Source organism: Tenrec ecaudatus, chromosome 8 (assembly GCF_050624435.1).
Source record: "Tenrec ecaudatus isolate mTenEca1 chromosome 8, mTenEca1.hap1, whole genome shotgun sequence".
Taxonomy (NCBI): Eukaryota; Metazoa; Chordata; class Mammalia; order Afrosoricida; family Tenrecidae; genus Tenrec; species Tenrec ecaudatus.
Window position 1 is genome coordinate 163,489,749 of NC_134537.1, and position 18,668 is coordinate 163,508,416.

General features: G+C 48.4%; 1 protein-coding gene across 4 annotated transcripts in view; it reads right to left on the reverse strand.

Annotated features, from left to right (window-relative positions):
* Positions 1–18,668, reverse strand: part of ASAP2 (ArfGAP with SH3 domain, ankyrin repeat and PH domain 2) — a 202,054-nt gene that overhangs the window by 70,138 nt on the left and 113,248 nt on the right. For all 4 annotated transcript variants that reach the window (XM_075557132.1, XM_075557131.1, XM_075557130.1 and 1 more), the window contains exons 4-6: positions 9,358–9,432; positions 7,854–7,903; positions 5,006–5,135 (exon numbers count right to left, since the gene is read on the reverse strand). In XM_075557132.1, coding sequence (XP_075413247.1) covers positions 5,006–5,135; positions 7,854–7,903; positions 9,358–9,432 — 255 coding nt within the window. The remainder of the gene's footprint in view (positions 1–5,005; positions 5,136–7,853; positions 7,904–9,357; positions 9,433–18,668) is intronic.

Genomic DNA, 18,668 nt, shown 5'->3' on the forward strand with positions numbered 1-18,668 from the left:
AAGCAAAGGTGCTAAAATGGAATTCTGCGTTGCAATGAAGGAGAACTATTTTACTTGGGTAATTCATTGATGAAGCATCAGGAGGCTTTGGGGAATTTATAGAACCAGCATTTAAGAAGGTTTTGATTCTTTCCTGTAGACCCCGGAGCGAGGGGATGTGGCGAGACCTGTCAAACGTGAACTGCGAGCATCCGTGGCCAGCCCGGTGGTTCGCCCTCAGCCACTGGGGCAGAACGGCAGCCTCAGGAATTCTGTGGCTCCCTGGGAAGCCCTCTACTCTACAGCGTCAATACGAGTCTAACCCAACTCCATGGCAAAGGGTTGGTGCCCTTTGATCCTACTCAGAGGGACTCACGCTACGGAGGTTATCACGTGGGCGTACCAGAAGGAACCGAAGAGAAACTGCACCGCAGTCCTGCTTACAAAGCTGGGGAACAGCAAGGGCCCACAAGCAATGATGTGCGTGTGTGTGTGCGCGCGCGTGTGTGACTCTCTCTCTCTCTCTCTCTCTGTTTGGAGCAGGCCCTGCCAAGGTAAGAACGTGCTACCTTAACAACAATGGACCGGAGGTGCTCGGACAGTGTAAGACACCTACGTCATCCCAGTGAGGGAACCCCTAGAAATCATCTGCAGAGCGATCCTTTTGCACCCATCATTTTTACATACGTATGCACACATGGGATGTAGCGAAGGTGTTCAGCTGAAATTTCATATTTTTTGGCATTAATTTTCTTCAACAAAAACTGGAGTCATAACCATTTCTATAAGCCTTAAAACAGCAAGGAGGACGTCACAGGCCTGGCAGGGAGAAAGGAGGAAGGCCAGTGGCTGCCCCCACGGGCTCCCAGCTAAGAGCAATTGTGAGGGGTACTGGGCCGGCGGTGCTTTGTTCTGTGGGATCCTGGGTCGCTGGGTCGGGACTGACTCCAGGGCTCCGAACAATAGCCACACCACCACCAACAGCCACAGTAGCAGCAACAAAAAGCAAGCCAGGCCCTCTCCTTCCTTCTTTGCTCAGCGAAGGCTTGTGTACCCTGCTTAGTATGAGGTTTCATACTGAAAAGAAAGCCTGGTAACTACTCTGCGAGACCAGATCCGTGGCAGCTACACATTTAAGCTCCTAACACAACAGCAAGCACTTGCCAAACCCAAAGCGGCAGTTTGAGGGGCAGGTTAAGCACTTTAAATGGACGTTCCCTGAGCCCATCTAGTTCTCTGTCAGATGTCATGCAAGGAGAAGCTTCCAGAAGGCCCAGGGGGAAATCCATGACCCAAACTTGTCCCTCGTATTCCCAGGCAACTGCTTTTCAAAAGCGTTCTTTCTTTACAGCTAGCTCCCTGTCTACTTGGCCAACTTCTCTCTCCTTCACACCACGAGCTGCCTGTGACCACAGGCCTGCTACTGGTATGCAACAGAAGCTCCACAGGAGAAAGACAAGGCGCTGCACTCCCGTCAAGATCCAAGTTTTGGATATCCACAGTTGTACTATGGCCTAGATGCAGCGGTTCTCAACCCATGGGTCGTGACCCCTTGGGGGGAGGGGCCTTGAATGACCCTTTCACAGGGTCGCCCAATTCATAACAGTACCAAAATGACACTGATGAAGTAGCAACAAAAGTAATTTTGTGGTTGGAGGTGACCCCAACATGTGGAACTGTATGAAAGTGTCGCGGCATGAGGAAGGTTGAGAACCACTGTCCTGGAGGCTGCTCTGAGTAGAAGCGACACAATGGCAGAAACTTTCTTGGCACTATAGTCTGCAGGACAGCTTGGCATCACTGGCTCTTTCCCTGGTGCCCCAGCAAACTCCACGTGACGGAAGCACCTCTGCAGGCGCAGGGGCCCTGCAGAATAGGGCACAGACCAGGGGGCCTACCATCACAGGCGACTGGCTCAGGGGCATCCCTCACAGGCACTGTCCACAGGATGCTTGTGACAACATCCCACACAGCCCATTCAGCTCCACCCAGAAGCAGCAAAGACACCAGTGGACCGCAATGGCAGCGCTCGGGGGTGGGGCCCAGTGGTCCTCACTTCCAGACTCTGACAGCTTACTGGCCGCACTTCCAAATTTGGTCAGCAATTTAAACAAGCAGTCGTGCAGTTTTCGGGTAAATCGGGTTCTTATGAGCCAAGCAGAGAGGACAGGCTAAACAGATACAGACTATTATTTTCAAATTCATTCTGTGCACACGCACTTGACGTCTTGTTCACCCCATTAGATAAAAACAGCATCTTGTGTTTGAATCAGGCACCGAGACAGAGGTAAGTCCCTATCTCACACTAGCTCGGCTGAGTTCTCCAACACAAAATGAAATGGAGCCGGCAGGTACATGGCATCTGTTCCTAAAACCGTGCGTATAAAAATATCCATTCTCCAACCTATAGTAATATGTTTGAGTTTAGATAAAGTTCTAAATAAGAGAGTAAGTCAAACAATCATTGCTACTAGGTGTCCAGTTCATTAAGGCATCGGCTGAGTCCAAACAAAAGCAGTTTGAAGCTGTCTCTGCCCTCGGTGGGCGGCTGCAGACCTCCTCTCCTGTCAACACTTGTCTCAGGGGCCTTACAAGAAAAGTCTAGCCAAAACAGGGGCTGCCAAGGGGATCTGCGGGACCAGTGAAATTCACAGCAGGTCAGCTCAGAGGTCGAGCAACTGTTTTCTTGGGATCTCAAAGGATCAACTTGGTAAGTTTTTCTTAGGATACCACTGGGCACTCACGAGAACTCACGATGAAGACCTTAAGAAAATCGGAAGCTGCTTTGGTGGGAAAAAGGCCAGCAAGTAATGCCGAGGATTTTTCCCCATCTCAACAACACACCGACTCATTCTTTAAGGACAGCAAGGCTGGCCTAGAGAATTTCACTGGGAAACCTTATCCCATCTGCCCTACAGCTCCGATCTTGTCTCTTTGGACTTCTTTTTGCTCCTCCAAACTCACAGAGCATTTACAAGGAACGTGATCGGACATGGTGTGATTGCAGGATTCTTTGAGGGAAGGGTTAGGGACATGGAAACACTGCCTTCAGAATGTAAAGGCCTAGATAGAAGACACTCTGAGAAACGACAGCTTCCCATTTTGATATTCTGTCTATTAAAGGTTTCTACGGTTTTGGAGCACTATTTCTTGACTTAAGAATCCTAGTCACTTAACTCAAAGCACAGAGTACAGATAAAAAGACAAAGGTCTTAAAATAAAAGTAAGACAGGAGATGCAAATCCAACTATATTGATAGCAACATTAAATATGACTAGATCAAACAATCCAATCAAAAGGTAAGCATACTGGATTAACAAACCACTCAACTAACCAACCACCACAATCTCACACTGCAGCCTCCAGAAGACACGTCAGATTCCAAGACACAGTGAGAACAAAAGGATGAGAAGAGGAGCCTCGAGCCAACAGTGTGAGCTGGGGTGACTGCACTGCTATCAGACAAAATAAGGCTTTAAAATTTCCTGAGCCCAACCCTGTACCCTGGGGCTGACTCTCTTCCTCTTCCCACCGAAGAGGTTTTTGTTTGAACTCTATTTTAAATCTATCCCTAAGACATATGTTTATAAAGGCCCAGCTCCCGTTGCAGTGTATGAGCGGGTAAGCAGATTCTAAAACCAAGAGCATTGCCCTGTGGATTCGCTTTGCTGCTGGTCCATGAGAGGGAACCCAGAACTGACTAAACCCAGTTTCAGTGTCTGTGGCAGTCACCTAATCTGGTGTCAATTTGAGGATTAAGAGCGTAGGGGTGGAGTCTAGGCTGTCAATCTGGAGATAGCCAATGAAATTTCTGTGGGCATGGCATTCTCCTGAGAATTCTGGTACTTCCTCTAAACGCGGAAGACATCTCTCTCTCTCTCTCTGTCTGCTACTCCCTGGGAGACATTGCAGAAGACAAACCACATGGACCCAACCAGACCTCAGAAGCCAGAGAAGCCACAGAAAGACCCCTGCCAGCACTGAGATGCTTACACTGGACCCAAAGACCTTCTACCCACTGGCCTGTGATCGTCCTGCATTTGGCTTCATCACAGGTGTTTCCTGAGTCTGAAGAGGGCTTTATAGATTGGTATTGGACATATGGGCTAATATCAGACTATGGCCTTGGACTGGATGGGTCGGGATGTTTTCTCAATGCTCAAATCCTCTTGTACATAAATCTCTTTCTTATACACATGTGTGGCCATGGATTTGTTTCTCTAGTCTACCCGGACTAACACAGCATCTGTCGCAAAACAAAACGAGGGAACACACCTTCCCTTCAGGGAAGGTGCTCTTCACTGGCTTCACAAACAGACAGCAGACATGCCCTGACCCCCCGGAGGCAATGGCAAAGCTGGGAGCAGAGCCATTCATGATTTGGATCGTCTCTGCTATTTTTCTGTGACTATGGCAGAAATAGGTTCTGTTGGGGGGAGGGGGAATGTCTGCAAAGCAGAGAGGCACCCCAGGGGACTTGGGCTTTTGACCTTGACAGTAATCCCCACAACTGAGCAGGTGAAATCGGGGTGGGGACATTTCCCAAAGACAGGTGGTGCTTCCCATGATGAGACCTCACACGATTGGAGAGAAAGAACCACTAGGACTGCAGTCTCTCACTCCCGTCCCCAGCCCCCAGCTCAAATCGCCTTCGGTGTGAGTCCTTCCGCTCCAGAGAGTGGAGGGAGGCTGAAAAGTGGCAAAATAGAATTAGAAGCTAATGGAATTTTCCCACAAGCATTTTGAAGAGCCCTCACCTGTGCTCTTCAGAACAGATGCTCCTCATGTTGTCTTTGTTGCTTTATCTTTAATAATAATTAATAATAAACCGCAATGTTAGGCTCACCTAATCCCGTTCTCCAGAGCAGAGTGACTCCCTGAGTACACAGTGTTGGCGTGGGAGACAAGTCAAGGTCAGAACGCAAGCGCTCACTGACGTTACCTACCTTCTATCAGCCCGGCCGAGCTCCGTACAGGGACAGGAGCGGGCAGGAGCCCTGCCAGCTGGGCACCTTCGGCCTCTTACCTCGCACATCTGTAGCTGGAAGAAGCGCCGCTCCTTCTCCATCTCCTCAGCAATCTCAGCCCCACTGATCTCCGTGCGGATCATCCCGTGCAGCTTGGCGTGCTCCTTTTTCTCCTTCTCGATTTTGGTTCTAAGTGTGAAGAGAGCACGATCAGTCGAGATGGCACAGTGCTGCGGCTCAGGAGCAACCCTACAAATCCATCTGCTGCGACACACGCCCCCCACCCCCTGCATGTTGAGGCAGGGCAGCCTTTTAAGAAAAATATAAACACAGAAGAAAACCATGTAGTCAATAAACACAGAAAAACGGGTCTTTCTATACTTTCAACAAAACACTTCCCAGCTGTGCTCCCGGGGTCAGAGGAGGCAGCGTGCCTTAACGAGCGCTTTCAGCAATAACGTTTTATGAGTCTGTCTGCCCTCTGAATGGTCTGAAGGGAATCGGCTGGCCAGCAACTGTTCCCTTACTAATTCCCCCCTCATCCTTCTGCCCTGTTCTCCTTCCTGCCTTTCCTCCCTGCCCGTCCGAGTATGGAAGCTGTGCCAGGACCCAGGACAGTCCTCACCATGGGCGAGGTACACAGCAGACCCTCCTGGCATTGCTTAACCGCCATTTTCCACTTCGAACCACAGGAGTGATAAGGAGACAATTCAGGGTAGACAGTGATCAGAGCGTGAAAATGTCAAGCAAAAGAACCAGCACATCTTGAGTGACAACAAGGGGGTGTAAAGACCTGGAATGTTTGTTCTGGAGCCAAGAGGGCTCAGCCAAACAATGGAACACCCACTGCCACCAGGGCTGCCTTGAGAAGGGAGAGTCGACCTTTCTGCAGGGCCTCCAGGCAGACACGAGCAGACCCAGGTTAGTGTGTTCCTAAAAAGTTGTTCAACGAGGAAACGGGCCTTGTGGGTTCCCAGAGGGTTCTCTGTCACGGAGAGGCGGCTGTTTACAAAGAGGCAAGAAACGCAGTTTCTAATTTCTGTTACTTTAGCTTGGAGCATAGTGCTGGGCAGAGTGGGTTCTCAACGATCAGAAAAGCAAGTTGAGCAAAGTGTAAATGAGCAGCCAGCCATCTGGTGGGGGTGTTGGTAAAGGAATTCACACATCAGAAGGACAGTGGGCCAATGAGATCCTGGGGAATGTAATTATCTAACTTCAAGGTTCCCGGGCACTGTTTCACAGGAACACAGTCCAGACCTAGGTAAGTCCCCTTAATAATCAGGTATGGTACTGTGGTGCAGGGATTTTAAACGGGTCTTGAACATTAGTTATGTAACACGGGCCTCTTGGGACTCGTGAATCTCACACATTCATGGATGAAAAATTACTTCCTCTATTTACACTAGTCACTCCACGTTTTAAAGTGGGTGCTCCCCGACTCTTGAATTCTGGGACTTTGCCCTGTCCACGTGTCTCTTGTCTTCCAGCCCTGGATCTTACTCTGCTTCAGCACTTTCCCCAGAACTCCACCAGGCCTTTACGGGCAGTTTCCTTCCGTGAGCTGTAAGCCTGGGTCCAGCGGTGCACAGAGTCACTCGCCTGGGGCCCTCGGGGTGCTGGTGGGCCAGCGCAGGTCAGGAAACCACTTCCTAGCTCTAGGTCAGTTCTTCCCTGCTTGCTTGGCCAGGAGCAAATCACCGTGTCCTGGTTTCCCACCTCTCAGTGGCGACCCTGCGCCTACCTAGATCAAGGAAGGTAAAGGTCGAGAGGTAGTAGGTTCGACCCCTCTCTTGGCTAGACGACCTTGGTGCTACTCTAGCGTAACCCTGCCTGTAATAAAATATGAATGTATACCACTAAAAAAGGTTCTAGAACTCAGGAATCCAAGTACTTCAAGTGTGGAAACCTAAGTTTTCATGGATGGAAGGATTATCAAAGGTTTGGAATTACACTTGGTTTGAGCCTTGAGATCCTTCACAACTAAGAATGTGATTCAAGCTAGTTAGAGGGGTGGTGGACCCCTAACTAGGTAACTACTTATATTTACAAATGAAATGACTCCCTCAACATCTCTCATTCTGCCAGCTGGCTTCCAAAGAGAGTCCCTATTTCAGGAAGCTCCGTTCGCACTCAGGAAAACGCTACATGATCAGCCGGTGCACAGCGAGTATACAGTAAACACGAGGCATGTAGAAATACACTCCACTCGTGAAGTATTTAAAATAAATGGAAACTGGGGTTTCCATGAGTGCGAGCTCCATTCTCAGAACAAGAAATGACCAGCAGAAATGTGAGAAACACCCAAGCTCCAGCAGCTGGAGCCTTATCTTCAGTGGGCACGGCGGCACGTATCCAAGCATCAACTAACCCATTCTTTCCCTTCTCTTTCGGCAGATGGAGCGGTCAAGTCAGACTGAAGAGGAGTGGGGCTCCAACAACCTCCCTCCTCTCTCTCAAAGCCCCAGGGCCACGTTGCAGAGAGACACAGACACAAAGCTGAAAACAGTTGGCTTACACCTAGCACCAGGAAGATACCAGCGGAAACCATGCTGCCGCCCCAAACAGGGACAAGATACGGGGCGGATTTAAGAAGGAAAGAACACCGCACGGGAGAAGCCGGCCTTAGCTTTCTTTGGTCACTTTTCCTGAAAACAACGTTCTCTCGTTGCTCTGAGCTCATGGAAAACGGACAAGGGATGGTTGTTTGAGTTACTTGGGTAACTGAATTTAGCAGACGACTGGCTCTGGGAGCACTGGGCATCAGCACAGGCCACAGCAGCATGCCTTCTGAGAAACACTCTCTTGGATTGTGGGTTACTTAGACACTATCTAAAATAAATGAAAGCTGGATTAAAAACTGAGGTTGCAAGTGATCTATATTCATTTTAAAAAAATGAAAGTACTCACATTTTTGTTTCATAATCTTTCCAAGCTTTATCAAAAGGTTTTTTTAGATCCTGTAAACAGAGAGGTAATAAATTAAACATCACTAGCCTCCTATGCAAGATTACTTATCCCTGGACTAGTCCTGAGAGCAACATTAATATCCGTAACAAATGACGCTGCAATCCCTTGAAGAATGAAGAACTTAGTGCAGGGTGTGGATCACACTGCTGGCTGGCATTTTCTTCCTTTCTTTAAATGTTTACTGTACTCCAAAGGCATGTGAAAGTGGAGAATCACGTCATGTACCCACTACCAGTTACAACATCTTGTTTTAGCTCTCTCTACTCTGCCCTTATTTTAACCCTCTTCTCCACCCTAGGATTATTCTGAAATTAAACCCAGCACACTGTTAACATTTAATCTACAAATATCTCAGTGTATCTATCTTTCTAAAAGAAAGGGGCTCAGACACTTCCTGTCAACATATAACCCTGATTTGGGCCCAAAAATATGAACCCAAAGTGGCTCACGACCTCAGACTTTCTGAAAAGGCCCAGCCCAGAAAATCACTAGACATTCCAGCTCAAAGATCTCCACCTGTTTATGTTCCACCCAACAGGATCCTTTTGGAAGACAAAAGCCATTTTCTTTTTCTTGTATTTAATTTCTTTGCTCTTACCTGACCTTATGGCAAGCTTACGCTTCAGAACCTGGCACAGAAGGCTCTCGAAGAACTGGGCCGACCCCACCTCCTAAGCTTCACCTGCGCCCACAGATACCTGTCCATATGCACTTCTTCAAGTTATACCGAAGCCTGACACGCTAGTGTGCACTCCTGCTCCCACACATTTGCTGTGTTTCCCCCTCTACCCAGAATGCCCTCCTCCTGTCCTTTCCCATCTAATTCAGCTGGCACACCCTCTAGGGGCCCTACTATTCTTCAGTATCTCAGCAGCTCCCTGGGCATTACCTTCTTCTAGTACACCCTGTATAGGCGCTCAGGGGCCTCTCTTTGGATTGGCCAGTCTGAGGCAGTCCTAGGCGGCAACCACATGCAGACCCCACTGAAGGGCTCCGCTGCGATCCTCTCCCCTCCAGGGCTCCCTCCGGTGCCCATGATGCTGACACAGCAACTGGCTGCTCAGCGCATTGCAGCCGCCCCGCCCCTTGTCACGGGCAGACTGTGGAGTCGCATTAACAAACCTCCGTGTTTGAGGTAGTAAGCCACTTCCTAAGCAAACATCCTTTGGAGGACAGAAAAGCTGAGGTCAGTTCATGCCTTCTGGATGCACGTTTTCCCACCAGGAAACTCTATCGGCAAGAATCACTCTTCTGCTGGTGGTAAACCAATGAGTCATCATCTCGAAAACCAGCCCCAGATGAGGAATCCCAGGGAAATGAGACAGCAGAAAGCTGTCCCGCCCATTTACGCAGGACAGCGGCTGCTCGTCATGGAACGCTAATATGACTGCGAGTCTACATTTGAACAGTTGTCATTCAAGGGTGAGGATGTTGAATATCATACCCCCTTGACTCCTTTCAGGTCTCCCTTCAGCAAACTGTCCAAAGGGAAGGAGATGATGTTGTTCATATTCTGAATCTGAAAGGCAAACACACACAACAAGAATATTCTCATTCAATTGCTTTCTCATCTACAGTCAGGATAGGGTGTTGGAGAGAACATTTGAGAATCATTAACCTTCACACGTAAAAGCATGCCCTGTATCCGTATGGCTGGCATAGTCACTCTTAAATTCTTTGAAACAATTTTATCTTCTAGACAACTATATGACTAATGAAAAGTCAAGCTCTGTATATTTTCCACAATAAAAACAACCTTCTATGACTAAGCAATGATGTTCATGAATGAAAATACAGTCACTGCCATGAAGAAACACTATTTCCAATGATTAATAAAAGAATCACTTTACAGAGGTTGGAAGCAAAGAACACATTCACATCCCACTCTCCATCAATGGGTCAAAGCTTTTGGTCAATTTCTCTCAAGTCCACAAACCTTCACAGACATCCTCTTGCTCTTCTCCCTGGAATAATTCCTACGAGCCGGGAAAGTAAAGGAAATGCAGATCGAGGGGTGCTTCTCTCTTCTGTGAATGCATGGGGAGCATACTGAGAATGAAATAAAAAGTGTGTGTGTGTGTGTGCGCGCGCGTGTGTGCACGCCTGCACCTGTTGCAGGGAACAGAGATTTAACTGAGAAAGCGAGGCCACGAGTCCTGGTACTCCTTACCCTGCTCCTTTAAGAAAGAAGGGAAGAGGCTGGTCCCTGTAAATTGTCACCACGGATGAAATGGAGCAGAAGTAATCAAACGCTACTGATAAAGACAGCACCCACGGCCAGCAGCGATGCACGCGTGAGCAAAGCGAAAGTACAAGGATCAGTTAAAGACACAGCCTTCGGTACAGATTCTGTGTTCTGAACCCCACACGGTTCCCTCCCCAACAGCAAAATCAGCCTTGGTCCACTTGTCCATCTCCCAGGCTCAGACCACCCTTAAGTCAACATGCGAGGAGCCTGGGGACTCAGAGGATGAGCTGGACTGGCCAACGTAAGGGCTCTGCAGGAGAAGGATGAGACCACCGCTCCTGAAAGATTTAGAGCCTGGGGGAACTATGCTGCTGTGAGATTGCTAAGTTAGAACTGACTCAACGGCGGTGTGTTTGGTTTGGGTTCTCAGGATCATGTGCTACACATGCCACTCCGTTACATGTACTTAGATGACAGGCAAGGACTTTGACATGCTCTACCGTTGGGGCAGGATAATTACCATGAAATAAAACTCCCAACCAAACTCACTGCCATCAGGTTGGTTCCGACTCACAGTGACCCTGCAGGGCAAGGTAGAGCTGGCCCTCTGAGTTTCCAAGATGGTAACCTTTTTTAAAAAAAATTTCATTTTATTAGGGGCTCACACAACTCTTATCACAATCCATACAGACATCAATTGTGTAAAGCACATTTGTTCATTCATTGCCCTCATCATTCTCCAAACATTTACTCTCCATTTAAGTCCCTGGCCATCAGCTCCTCATTTTTTCCCCCTCTCCCAGCTCCCTCCTCCCTCATAAACCCTTGATAATTTATAAATTATTATTTTGTCATATCTTACACTGTCCGATGTCTCCCTTTACCCACTTTTCTGTTGTCCGTCCCCCAGGGAGGAGTCACATGTAAATCTCTGTAATCAGTTCCCCCTTTTTACCCCAACCTCCCTCCACCCTCCCAGTATTGCCACTCTTACCACTGGTCCTGGAGGGATCATCAGCCCTGGATTCCCTGTGTTTCCAGTTCCTATCTGTACCCATGTACATCCTCTGGTCTAGCCAGATTTGTAAGGTATAATTAGGATCATGATAGTGGTGGTGGAGGGGGGGGTGAGGAGAAGCATTTAGGAACTAGAGGAAAATTGTACGATTCATTGTTGCTACACTGCACCCCGACTGGCTTGTCTCCTCCCGGCGACCCTTCTGTAAGGGGATGTCCAGTTGCCCACAGATGTGTCTTGTGTCCCTACTCTGCACTCCCCCTCATTCACAATGATATGATTTTTTGTTCTGATGATGCCTGATAACTGATCCCTCCGGCACCTCGTGATCACACAGGCTGGTGTGCTTCTTCCATGTGGGCTTTGTTGCATCGGAGCTAGATGGCTGCTTGTTTATCTTCAAGCCTTTAAGACCGCAGACACATTCCAAGATGATAACCTTTTATTACGTGCGTAGAAAGTCTCGTCTTTCTCCTGTGGAGCACCTGGTGATTTCAAACTACTGACCTTGTGGTTAGCAGCCCAACTCAAAGATCACGACACACCAGAGCTCCTTACTGCCTTCAGTAGGAAGGTAAAATATAGGCACACATTTTAAGGCAAAATGGGACATGGATCCAAGTACTGCCTTGTTGTCATTAGGTGCCCTTGAGTCGAATCTGATCCATAGCAACCCTGTGCACAATGGAAACCCTACACGCCCTGTGCCGTCCTCATGATCGCTCCCATGCCTGAGCCCACTGCTGTAGTCACTGTTAGTCCATCTCGCCAAGGGATGCCGTCCTCTTTACCAGACATGACGTCCTGCTGGGCCTGGTCTCTCCTGACCAAGTCTCGCCATCCTCACCACTAAGGAGCACTCTGCCCTTACTTCTTCCAAGACAGATGAGTCTGTCCCGTGTGTGGTCCATGGTACTTTCAATATTCTTCAGTACTGCACCACAATCCAAATGCATCCATTCTTCTAGGGCCTCCTTATTCAGTGTCCGACATTCACACGCAAATGGGGACAGTGGAGAACGGCATGGCTGGGGTCAGGAGCACTAGTCCTCATAGCATCCTTGCTCTTCAGTACTCTAAAGAGGGTTGTGCAGCTGCAGCAGATTTACCTGACGCAATAAATCTCCAGATCTAGACTGCTGCTTCCATGAGCACCAAATGCAGATCAACGAGACAAAATCCTTCCGTTTTTCCTCCATTTATCATGATGCTGTCTTTTGGTCCAGCTGTGAGGATTCTGGTCTTGCTCGTATTGAGTTGCAATCCATTCTGAAGGCTAAAATCCTTGATCTTCAACAGCAAGTGCTTCAATTCCTCAATTTCAGCAAGCAAGGTTGTGTCATGTGCATATTGTGGGTTGTAAATAAACCTTCTTCCAATCCTGATGCTGCATGCTTCTTTATATAACCCAGCTTTCAGAGGACTTGTTCAGCATACACACTGAACAAGTGTGGTGAAAGGACACAGCCCAGAAGCACACCTTTCCTGATTTAAACCAGGAAGTAGCCCTTGCTCTGTTTGCACCACTGCCTCTCGGTCCATGCAGAAGTTCTGGATGAGCACAGTGACGTGTTCTCGAATTCCCAGGTTACTATGGTCCTCTGCCTTCCCTTTGCACAGTCAATGAGACACAAGGAAACATCTCTCTGGTGTTCTCTGCTTTGAGCCAAGATCCATCTGCCATCCACGATGATATCCCTTATTCCCTGCGCTCTTCTGAATCCAGCCTGACCTTCTGGCAGCTCCCTGTCAGTACGCTGCTGTAACTGTTGGTGGATGATCTTAAGCAAGATTTTACTGGTGTGCAATCATCAATGATATCTTTCTATGGTGTGAGTATTCTGTTGGGTCACCTTTCTTTGGAATGGGCCCAAATATAGATCCTTCCCAGGTCGCTGTCTTCCAAATTTCCTGGCATAGACCAGTGAGTGCTTCATGCTTCTTCAGCTTTCTGAAACATTTTAAATACTACCCAGTACAAATACCTAAATTTCACAATGAAGATTTACTTGGAAAATATTGAAAAGATACACAACAAAGCCCGCACGAACAATCAATTCCGTCAAAGAAATGATGGAGTACTGACTGTCATGTTAGGAATGACTTTAGTGGGTACTGCTGCCCGGGGTGAAACAGCTCAGTACTCGTCATGTGCCGGGCCTTTCTCTACGGTACGATGTAATTAATCTGGTATGACTTGCTAGGAATAGCCCCAAGTTTTTAAGTTCTGAAAAGCTCAGTGTAAGGTGCGGTCTGATGGGTGCCGGGAAGGAGTGCTGACAAACAAGAGCACACTGATGAATACCCCATGACAGAGAGCACACCTGGGTTTCCGTTTTAAAACGCGCCAGGAACAACCAAGGGCCAGGAGGCAGTCTTGGCCACAGCACCTCACCTCAGGGCCAACATTCCATCTACTTGCTTGGAACTCCGGGCACCCAAGTGTGGCTGAGCCGGTGAGTCACACCCCCACCCAGCCTGCACCTCCTCCAGGGCCTGCTTCTTCCTGTATGAGCTGACCTGCCTTCCCTATGGGTCGGTTCCTCCCGGTTAGTCTGTATGCTACCTTTGTAGGCTCTTCTAGAAGGCCCCTGGCCTTGCTGCTTCCCCGCCCGCCCCCCTCACTCACGCCCTGGCTGTCCCCTTTCAGGACTAAGACAGCTGCGTCTCCTGCCTCCTTTCCAGCTGCTGTTCCCCAGCCTGCTGCTCGAACCCCTTCCAAAGTTAGGCCAGGTTTGTCGGAGGTGCTCACCCTCACGACGCAAACACCTGGAGGATCTGGCCCTACTTACAGGAGGCCCATTCATAAGAAACACTAAAAAACAGTTTCACTAGCATTTAATCCACATATCACACAATTCAATAGTTCAATCATGACAAGAAGAGTTGTAAAATCATCATCACAATCAATTGTAGAACATTTTCTCCTCTCTCCCCATGGTTAAAATCACCTTTAAATTGAGTTGTGTACTCACCATCAGTTCTACTGAGTGCTCCCTCCCAGCTCCCACAAGGTCCACATGGGTTCCAACCCCGTTCCTGGTACCATAATGTGTTAGTCTGGGTTTGACCAGAGAAACATTCATATGTGTGTAGTAGATAACTTTATATTAGAGAGGAACTGTATATTAAGAAAACATCCCAGCCCAGATCAAATCCTTAAGTCCGATATTAGTCCACATGTCCGATACCAGGCTATAATGTCCTCTTCAGACTCACACAACACATGCAATGGTGCCAAATGCAGGAAGATCAAAGGCCAGTGGGTGGAAAGTCTTGTGGATCCAGTGGCAGCGGAACCACCTCAGCGCTGGCGTGGGTCTCCAAGTGGTTCCTCCAGCTCCAGGGCTCTGGTTCCATCATGGGTCTCCGTGTGGCTTGTCAGCAGGAAGGCAAGCAGAGTGTCTGTGTGTATCTGGCCTCCAGGCACCTCCATGGTACCTCCAAATAGTCATCAAGCTGCAACCTGATTGACAAGCTAGACTCCACCCCTTCACAAGTTGACAGATTCTGTAACTACCAGTGACACTCCCCAAGCCCCTCACCCTCCTTTTCTCCTCCCTGTGCCCTTATCTCCCCTGTAAACCCATGCATCAGTTCTTTCTCTAATTAGGCTTCTACTCCTTCTGTACTTCAAAAACTGGAAAACAACAGAAACAGTACAAAACAGAAAGAAAATAAAGTGTTAAGTATAAAATAATAATACAGAGATAAAAATTTTTGGTAAGAAAGAAAAAAATCACCATGACCATCTCAAAGGCCAGGGAAGAAACTTTTGTCGTGGAACAAGCAGCAATACTGGCACCTAGAAGAACCTTGTGGGAATCTGCCAGTGGCTTCAGCAGGCTGCATGCTCTGTAGATGAGTTCTGGGCTCCCACTGTCCTCCACAGCCTGCTACAAAGTGGGGGAATGCTAACTTCTTATTCCCGCAGGTGAAGCCCTCCACAGTCCGAGTCCCTGGCTCCTTGTCCTCTTCACACTCGGCCAAGTTAAAGCGCTGCTGGTTCTGGAACCCATGCTCTTGTGCACCGTGTGTCTGCCCACAGCCCGCTGCTCAAAGGAAGCCTCCTCTCCAGCAGTGCTCACTCTGGTGCCACCTCTCCAGTAAGCACCAGTCTCCCTCGCCAAATGACTCCAATATCGACCCATCTATCACTTGTGTTTCTTTCCGCCCTTCCACAGCACACCCCTGAGGTAGTTAGTTTATTGTGCCATCCTGGCTGAGAAACACGTGTGGGGTTCATTGAAGGGTGGAGGGATAAGTGGCTCAGAGAGCCTTGCCTTTCTAGTTCTCAAGTCTCTTGCTTTGTGATGGTCGGGCCAGGGTGCAGCTGCCTTAGCCAGTTCCCTGCTTTAGCTGGCAAAGCTCACTTCCTGCAAGACATCCCTGAGGAGACACCACATGGATCTACCCCGATGTAGCCCTGGGTGCTGGAGCACCCATGTGAAGATCCCTGCCAATGCTGAGATGTTTACACACTCACTGATTCAGCTTTCCTCCTGCAGTCTGCATCATCGCATGTGTATTGTGAGATGGAGGAGGACTTTGTGGATTGATGTCAGACATATGGGTTAATGTTGGACTTGTGGGCTTAGGCAGCACTGGGTTGGATGTTTTCTTGATGTACACTTACCCTTTATATAAAACTCTCTTATACATGAGTTTCTGTGGATTTGTTTCTCTAAAGTACCCAGACTAATACAGCCCCTTTTAACACATTCGACGGGTTTTACCCTGCACAGAGCCCTGGTGGCTTAGTGGTTCCACATCCAGCTGCTAACTACAAGGTCAGCAGTTTGAAACCGCCAGGTGCTCTTTGGAGAAAGATGAGGCTTTCTACTCCCACGAAGATTTACAGACTTGGAAACTCACGGGCAGTTCTACCCTATCCTGTAAGGTCACTATGAGTCGGCATCCACTCAAGCGCAACGAATCCACTGAATTCGCTGAGATCGTTAACCAGGGATGTGGACTGCCTTGCCCTCAGACAGAGGGCACTGAAAAGTGAGTTAGTGCACACATAATCAGGATAAAATTTAACATCTTGTTTTTCTTTTTGACCCATTTAAAATTCATTCTAGTGTTTATATTCTGCCTTTTCTTGAACTGGGGTTTTTCTGTGTTTTATTTTGTGATTGTTGCTGTTGGGGGCAGGGGGGTTGGTATGATTTCATTCCTATGAAATCCAGGCTAAGTAAATCTATAGAGAGTAACTAGATTAATAATTTCTTAGGATTGTGGCAGGAGATTGGGGTAAATGGGGAGCCAGTAATAAAGAGGGCATAGAAGAAAAAAAGAAGAAATTGCGCTAAAATTCATTATGATGATGGTTGCATAAATCACGGAATTGTATGTGAATTTTTGTCAATAAAATTATATAAGTAAAGAAAGAAAAAGGCGGGAGGGAGAGAGAAAAGTAAAGAAAAAGGGAGGCGGGGGAAGGGAGGGGGAGGGAAGGGAGGAAGGAAAGTAAGCAGGTATGAGGGAGGGAAGGAAGGAAGGAAGGAAGGTAGGAAGGAAGGTAGGTAGGTATGGGGGAAGGAAGGAAGGACAGACTGAAGGAAGGAAGGAAGGAATGTAGGTAGGTAGGTAGGTATGGGGAAGGAAGAAGGAAGGAAGGAAGGGGTAAGTGAGCGCTAATCCTGTCCTGGTGATTCTAGACCTCAACCATATCCATTTCTTTTTGGAGCATCTGAAATAGGAAACTACTATTTCTACTTTACGAATGAAATGACCACAGAGAAAGAAGTGCAGACTAGCGGGCATGTGGGGCTTCCCCGGGGGGTTGAAATGACCTGAAAGGGATCTGTGGGGACTGCCGCACCATTCCATACGGAATTACTGACCTGTAGCCTTCCAAGGCTAAGTAATTTGTACTGCAGCACAGCTGGGTGGGAGGTTTTGCTTTAGGTAGTAATTAGATATAAATACAATTGCAGTCAGTGAAACTAGGGAATAATCTTCCATTCTCTTGGACACGAGCCTCTGTTTGTCCTCCCACCCCCGCACTCACACTCTACGCATGTTAACACAGACCGACGACGTACCAGGACTCCCAGAAACGAGGGTTTGGAGCAACAAGTGCAGTGGGGCGGCAAGGGTGCCTGCAGCATGGACATGGGCCCTGAATCTCTCTCTGACGACAAGTGTGGGCAGCCAAGGCTGCCGAGGCCTCAGCTGAGCCAACCATCCTCTAGCGCTGGCCATGTGAGAGGACAGCACAGCCAAGGATGACTGTACAGCCCTGTGCACAGGCAGCTCCAGCCTCAACTGCTAAGTCATGCCAATGTTATGATCTAGGGAAAGTATTAAATCATTCCTGGGTCGCTTGCCCAGGCTCGTTTCCTAAGTGCCAAGCAAGTCAGGCTGGGCTTTCTCTCTAGCGCTGACTTACTTTTCACAAACACTGGGCACAGAAACGGCCTCGTGAAACACCAGGTATACGGTGAAGAGAGTATGATCCTTGCTATTAAATATGCGCCTGCTGACTCTAGGAAACACAGGCAATAAAAACAGTTTCTCCTGGGGCTCTCCCCTCTCTCCTTTATCGTCCCCGAGTGCCTTACCTGACAAGATGAGTCAGCGAAGTGATCAAAGGTCTGTGATCCCACAACAGAACACAGCACAATTCAGATGTAAGTGCAAATCTTAACCCTTCCAACAACTTAAAAATGAATCAAGAGCCATATATGTGTGTGTGTGTGTGTGTGTGTGTGTGTGTGTGTGTGTGTGTGTGTGTTTACAAACAAACGAGGTCATCATGATCTGAGTAATACCCTTGCCTCTAGTGACCATTCTCAATTCCATCCTCTTAGAACCCCCCACGGCCCCTTGACACACGCCTCAGCTCACGGGGCCCTGTCTCACTGAGGTCACTGACCCTACGAGAGGCCACTCCTGGCCAGCCCTCGGGCAGGCCCTCCCTGGGAAGTGAGGCCCGCCTTCTCCCTGACTCAGCCAATGAGTAATCCCACTTTGCCAAATGGCTTTCCCCAAGGGAACCCGTCTGGAAGTCAAAACCTAGACAGGATGCTCATGCCACAACTCTGTCTTCAAAGAGGAGAAGAGCTAGAGCGAATCGAACTCTCCCTCTAAAAATGAGTGAAATTATATTCTTAGCTCCAGCCTCGTGGATGTATAACGGGGCTCTCCTTTAAAACTCTTTAGTACAAGTCTAACTCTCTTTGGAGAGAATTAGCTTTGCCTAAAAAGACCGATTTACCAGGACCATATCAAACAAAGACACGGGGCACGGGGCGGAGATGTGGGCAGCGGGAACCACAGGCGGCTGCCCTGGACAGAGAGGGACGGCCTGGAGCCCTCTGGGCCATTCTACTCTTTCCTGCAGGGCATCCGGGAGTCAAAACGGATCTGAGGCCACTGGGGTTGGTTTGGGTCTGTGGAACAGAGAAGACATGGCCAAAGAAGTGAATCCAAATGTATCTGTGACGTGATCTTTATCTCAATATGGTCAGTTTCTGTATGAGAAATGTGAGGGGTAGAAAAGAGGCATGCAAAACTGTTCCCCTTTAAGCACTTATTGCCT